Here is a 5,863-nt window from a genome sequence, read left to right on the forward strand (position 1 = left end):
TCAAAAGACTTCAGAGAACCAGTTTAAAGCTAGGCTTGTTCTGCTTGCAGATCAAAGATGCAAACTTTATTATGCAATACATACAAAAAATATATGGAATCAATTCCCTCACATCATACAGAAGGAAAGATAGTGTTTTCTACTGAACGTGAGCATTGATTTTGGATTTGACAGCACTAGCAGGTTCCTGTAATGTGTAATAAAGTGTGCAGGAAAGAGTTTCAACTTCAGATTGCATCAATAAATAAAATTGGGATATTTCTCCATGAAAGACTAATAAATATGTTGAATTGATTGCATAAAGATGGAGGAAAGCAATAAAATGAGCTATCTGATCATCTTAGTTTTGTTCCTTTTTTCAGCATTTCAGTATCTTAATGTAACTTCCAAAGACTTCAGAGAACCAGTTTAAAGCTAGGCTTGTTCTGCTTGCAGATCAAAGGTGCAAACTTTATTATGCAATACATACAAAAAATTATGGAATCAATTCCCTCACATGATACAGAAGGAAACATGGTGTTTTCTACTGAACGTGAGCATGGATTTTGGATTTGACAGCACTAGCTGGTTCCTGTAATGTGTAATAAAGTGTGCAGGAAAGAGTTTCAACTTCAGATTGCATCAATAAATAAAATTGGGATATTTCTCCATGAAAGACTAATAAATATGTTGAATTGATTGCATAAAGATGGAGGAAAGCAATAAAATGAGCTATCTGATCATCTTAGTTTTGTTCCTTTTTTCAGCATTTCAGTATCTTAATGTAACTTTTTTAACCATTTAATTCAGAAACAATCTTCTATTTATGCTTTTACGAATGTCATGCTTGGCCTATTCTCTTGCAAAAACCTTTTTACTCCGAATGTCATGCTTGGCCTATTCTCTTGCAAAAACCAAGGCTTTATATTAGATAATATTCTGCTTTCAGAAATAACAGCACATAAAACATACCTTTAGATCTGAAGAGTAGCAACCATTCCCTTCAAGCGCCTAGCTTTTTTCTCTTGCTCCATTTCAATCCGCATTGAAGCAACTTCTTTTTCAATAGCACTTTTTTCCCTGCGTAATTTCCTTGTTTCTATCTCCATTGCCTTAATCAACGTATCAACTTTCTTCGACAGCGACTAGGTAACCATTTAGAATGTTTCCAAGTAAGAAACCAAGGATTTATGAGTCATGATTCTACATAAATGTTTACATGAAAATGGTTTATACCTCAATAGAATTATCCTTGTCTTTCAAGCTTTGGTCCTTCTCATGACAAGCATTTCTTAAGCAAACCACCTCCTTCTGTAGAATATCATAAAGAACACCTGAAACGAAGTCCCCTTCCAAGGAAACAGTAGGAATCGACGATCTTCCATTAGAAAGTTCCTTATTTGCATCAGGAGATTTCTCATTAAGTAATAAAACATCTCTCTCCTCTCTCAAAGAGTTGATGCTGCATTCACCACCAAAAATTTTAGTGGTGCAGTTATCATATTCTGCTGATCTACCTCCATCAAATGACTTGGATGTTCCCTTTGCATGTTTTAGGATTGATTTTACAACAGGAGATGATTTTCGCATTGAATTCCCACACGACAAAGGAGTAACAGAGGTATCAGCTCCACTCACCGAGAGGCTTCTCGTCACTCCATTTGTAACATGTCGTGATTCAATACCAATGCCAGTTCTAAGAGAGCATTTTAGTCCGTCCTCAACGACTTTCAAACGGAATTGGAATCTCTCCTAGAAGTACACAAGCATATAAGGGCACAGTATATCACATCACACTAATGAAAAAATTATATTAAAGAATAAAAACTTGAGAATAAGAGGTCAGAAAGAAATAAGTCATCAAACTTTCAGCTGAGCTTCTGCTTTAGTAGCACGTTCTGCTATGGTTAGCTTCTCTCGAAGTTGTTGCATTTCTCCCTGGAATACAGTTATTCAGCAGATTCTAATAAAATTTTCCATAAAACCAGATATGTTTAGCTCAGCAGAGAATAGAATACCATTAAGATGTGCCGTTCTTTAGCCCATTGTTTTGCAGGAATAACTTTGTCGTTAGCATCTTTCCATTCATTAGCAATTGCTGCAGCAACTCTATTCTCTGTAACCATCACACGAGATAATGTCCTTTCAAGGGTTTTCTTTTCCCCCTACAAGAAAAACAAGACAAACTGAAGATGATAACAATGCTCATTCAGTAAGTATAGAGATCCATAAATGGCCAACTTTAAATTTACTAAGATGTTAAAAAACTGGCTCTCTTAGGATGATACTTTTAGTTCGTTAACTTGTCGTTTATAGTCACGAACAGCATTTGCTGCTGCAGCGCCAGAGAGAAGAGCTTCCTCCAGTTCATGAATAGTTTGGCCGAGCTTCTCAACCTCGGCAACCTTCTGACGGTGCATTCTATCAAGTATTTTATATTCTTCCTGAAATAATTAAGTTTACATAAACAACTCCATCAATTCTTATGCAGTTATATTTATAAGGGAAACAAATATCGTTACTTTTAATTTTCATTCATCCAACTTGGCCACTTCAATATTCTAACTTCAAAATGATGACAAAAATCATAACTTTTACCTGGCATATATCGTTCTGTTTTATAAGTTCTTGATTTTTGTTCAGTAAATCATCAACAAAAGCAGCCTTTACATTTGCGAGCTTCACCTCTCTTTCAGCTTCCAACAGAGCCACTTCCTTGGACTTCGTTAATCTCTCTAAAGCCTTATTATCATCCTGTACCTTTGTCAGCTGAAAGAACAGGATTTGATCATTCAGCCATGGATCAAATAAGAAAACGTTTCCTGCAGCAAACAAATAAGCCAAAGAAGCAACCAAACCTCTTGTCGTAGAAATTTAATCTCAGATTCTAGTGGAAAAAGAATAGCCTCTAAAGGGGGTAATTCCTCATCTTTCTGGGCAGCATGAACTCTGCGCAGAGTCGCCTCCGCAGCAAACTGTGCCGAGAGTGCTTCCTTCTTCTCTTCAATAATTTTCTTGATTTCTAAGTTCTGACAAAATAACAAACACCAGAAGTCCACATAATACCATTACGCAAGCTACATAAAGAAAAATCTTAGCAAGCATCAATGAGGTTATACCTTATCTTCAACAGCTGCTTCTAAAGCCTGCAACTTGCCTGACATTTTTTCAAGTTCTTCAGTAACCTAAAAACTCAGACATTGCAGCATGGGGCGGTGAGCAAGATTTTTACTACTGATGTAAATTCAGTTGGAAAGATAAAGAAGAGTTTACAGCAGGATGCAAGAGCCTTATCTTTTGCTCGTTCTATCAGTCTTAAGCTCTTAATCTCACCATGGGCATCAACTAGCTCTCGGTCTTTGTCTGTGTATTAAGTTATAAAAAATTATAGTGTAGAGACCTAATAAAAATGGCAAAAAATTTCGGAGAAGCGGGCGCTACCTTTGACTTCATTTTCCAGGCGATTGAGCTCCATCTTTACAGGATCTGAGCCATGCAGCAAGCTCATGAACTCCTCCTCATCAAGGCTCAAAATTCTAGGGCATCTCTTCTTAGCAGCCACCCCCGGCTTAACTTCCGTTGAGATAGCCACATTCACTGGAAAATACGAAGCAAGATCATCAGATCCGCATAGTTCTTCCAACCCTTGATCGCCCCTATTCTCCTCCATCATCGCAATCTTTCAGACTAAAAACTCTTCAAAATGATCAAAACCTAATACAAGAGGGAAGAGAATAGAGCAAATCTGAATCCAGTTTCATGCCCTCCTCCACAGCAAACACTACAAACGGCCATCGGCCGGCAGCTTCCAAGCTGAATCACCGGCGGCAAGGATAAACCCTAACCCTAGACAGATTTCGATAAGCAAAAGAGTGAACTTGTTAATTTCTGTGAAATAATTGCGAGAAAAGCCGACCCCTTTCCCCCTCGCGCGTCCGCTCTCCCTAACTGTCGCTCTCCCTAACTGTATTTAACTACCAGCTTCGCCGACGATCAGCTTTCCTTGTCCGAAATTTAAATACGTACCAAACAACTTTTTTGTATTTACAATTCTAACACCTAAAATTTGATATTTGCATTAGAATATCTCTTTCTGTTTCAAAATGTTAATAATAATGATATTTTGATGTGACGCCAGAAATTTGAGTGTTATGTACATAAATAATAAATTTTAAGTGTTAGGTATGTAAATATATAAGAATTATGTGGCATGTATGTAAATGCCTCAATTGCTAAAATGATTTTCATTAAAAAAATAGGGGCTTTCTACATGCATTAAAAATTTCATGTATTTATATCTTGAATATTTAATACATTATGTTTAATAATATATTAAAATCTCTTCTAAATACAAGCATGAAAAGACTTATTTGATAGTTTATTGAAAACTTCAAAGTTAAGCTTGTTCTTATGCGAACACTTTTAGGATGAGTTATCTTTTAGTAAATTAGACCAATAGGGAGGCAATTTGTCCAAAGTTAACAATATAATGACAGGTGATTATTCGAGATATCAGAGCATTACACCAGCTTAAATATGAGAACTAAGTGACATATAAAACAAAGTGATACGCCATGAGAGTAACCACTTGAACCTACATTGCGACAAAGTGCTGCATGACAGGTGCCACCTCTTGAATAGGTAGGGGTTGCCTCTAGAACCATATTTGACATGTGGATGGTTTCGGGTTCCTATGTATTTACATCCATATATGCATCAAAAGGTGTATTTCACTCTCGGAAAGTTAACTAATTATAATTTTGATATAATAAGAAAGACTAGAACGTTATAAATGTCAAAAAGTAAAATTTAGGGGGGTAGATATGTATTTTATGGCCTATCAAGAAAAAAAAATTAAATATGAGAATAAATAGTTGCCCATCTAAGAAAATGGCATGCTAGTTTTAAGATGTTTCACCATCAATCAAATTACATGGCCTTAATAAATTACACTTTAAATGAAAATTGAGTCAAAAAAAATATTTCATTTTTAAGCTTGAACCACAAATTTGTAGGAAAATTTGAAGCTATTAAAATGTGCCAAATTCATCATTTTAATTTCCATTATTTGTTGATGTGGTAGTGACTGAACTTGTAATCATATGTAAAACGTCAACATCAAATTTGCTGTCAATGGACATGTTTGAAATAATATTATTAAGAGGGTTTGATCTGTAATGCGGCATTGAAATGGTAATATGCCTGCTTCCAAGCTGGTCCTAGTCTTCCTAAACTTGATTATATATATATATATACATATAAAGCTTGGATTATTGGTGGTTGCTTTTTGGCGCTTGATTATATATATATATATATATATATATAAAGCTTGGATTATTGGTGGTTGCTTTTTGGGTAAAAACAATAATGAAGAAATAATTAAATCTTATTTGCCCGATTGATGGAAGATGTGCGAGCGAGTGTAATTTAATATTTGTTTTTTTTTCCTGAAAATTGAGTACGGAAGCTTAAAATGTTATTGTTTATTATATGGTCAATATATATATATATATATATTACACTTATTATAATAACTATTTTTTATTCTAAATAATAATAATAATATACAATATTTGAGTTAGAATGTGATGAAGTATACCTAATGAAGATACATATTCATGAGTTTTAAATTTATTTTGACATGCTTATAATACACAAGAAATAAATGATTTGATTTTAGAGTAAGATAAGACTTGATTGATTAATGCTATATCATATTCATTTGAAAGCAAATAATAATAGAAGTTTTATAATATTTTGTTGTGATGTAGTGATGTGAACAAATTTATATGAGAATGGAAGCTCTGTGGTATAGGGTTCTGCATATCATGGAATAAAAAATATACGACCGCAAGAGAAGGGGGTTGCCCAGTTTGCAATTTCA

General features: G+C 34.6%; 1 protein-coding gene across 2 annotated transcripts; it reads right to left on the reverse strand.

Moving 5' to 3' along the window:
- Positions 1-6: 6 nt before the first annotated feature.
- On the reverse strand, positions 7-3,949 carry LOC110036850 (microtubule-associated protein 70-2-like). Of its 2 annotated transcripts, none has more exons than XM_020741403.1 (11): positions 3,421-3,949; positions 3,260-3,342; positions 3,099-3,167; positions 2,838-3,008; positions 2,578-2,748; positions 2,268-2,423; positions 1,998-2,144; positions 1,846-1,917; positions 1,216-1,731; positions 952-1,124; positions 7-187 (listed from the first exon to the last, which is right to left on the reverse strand). In XM_020741403.1, exons 3-10 carry the CDS (start codon positions 3,141-3,143, stop codon positions 954-956), a joined length of 1,449 nt encoding a protein of 482 aa, XP_020597062.1. In that variant the 5' UTR covers positions 3,144-3,167; positions 3,260-3,342; positions 3,421-3,949; the 3' UTR covers positions 7-187; positions 952-953. The 2 variants fall into 2 exon arrangements, with proteins under 2 accessions (XP_020597062.1, XP_020597055.1); XM_020741396.1 differs by lacking the exon at positions 7-187 and adding an exon at positions 392-571.
- Positions 3,950-5,863: the final 1,914 nt, after the last annotated feature.

Source organism: Phalaenopsis equestris, unplaced genomic scaffold, assembly GCF_001263595.1.
Source record: "Phalaenopsis equestris unplaced genomic scaffold, ASM126359v1 Scaffold000002, whole genome shotgun sequence".
Classification (NCBI taxonomy): domain Eukaryota; kingdom Viridiplantae; phylum Streptophyta; class Magnoliopsida; order Asparagales; family Orchidaceae; genus Phalaenopsis; species Phalaenopsis equestris.

Coding starts and splice junctions, on each gene's coding strand:
- LOC110036850 (XM_020741403.1), bottom strand. CDS start 3,143: ATGTCAGGCAAGTTGCAGGCTTTAGAAGCAGCTGTTGAAGATAAG. Junction 3,009..3,098: donor AAGCAGCTGTTGAAGATAAG/GTATAACCTCAT, acceptor TTATTTTGTCAG/AACTTAGAAATCAAGAAAAT. Junction 1,732..1,845: donor AAGCAGAAGCTCAGCTGAAA/GTTTGATGACTT, acceptor GTGTACTTCTAG/GAGAGATTCCAATTCCGTTT.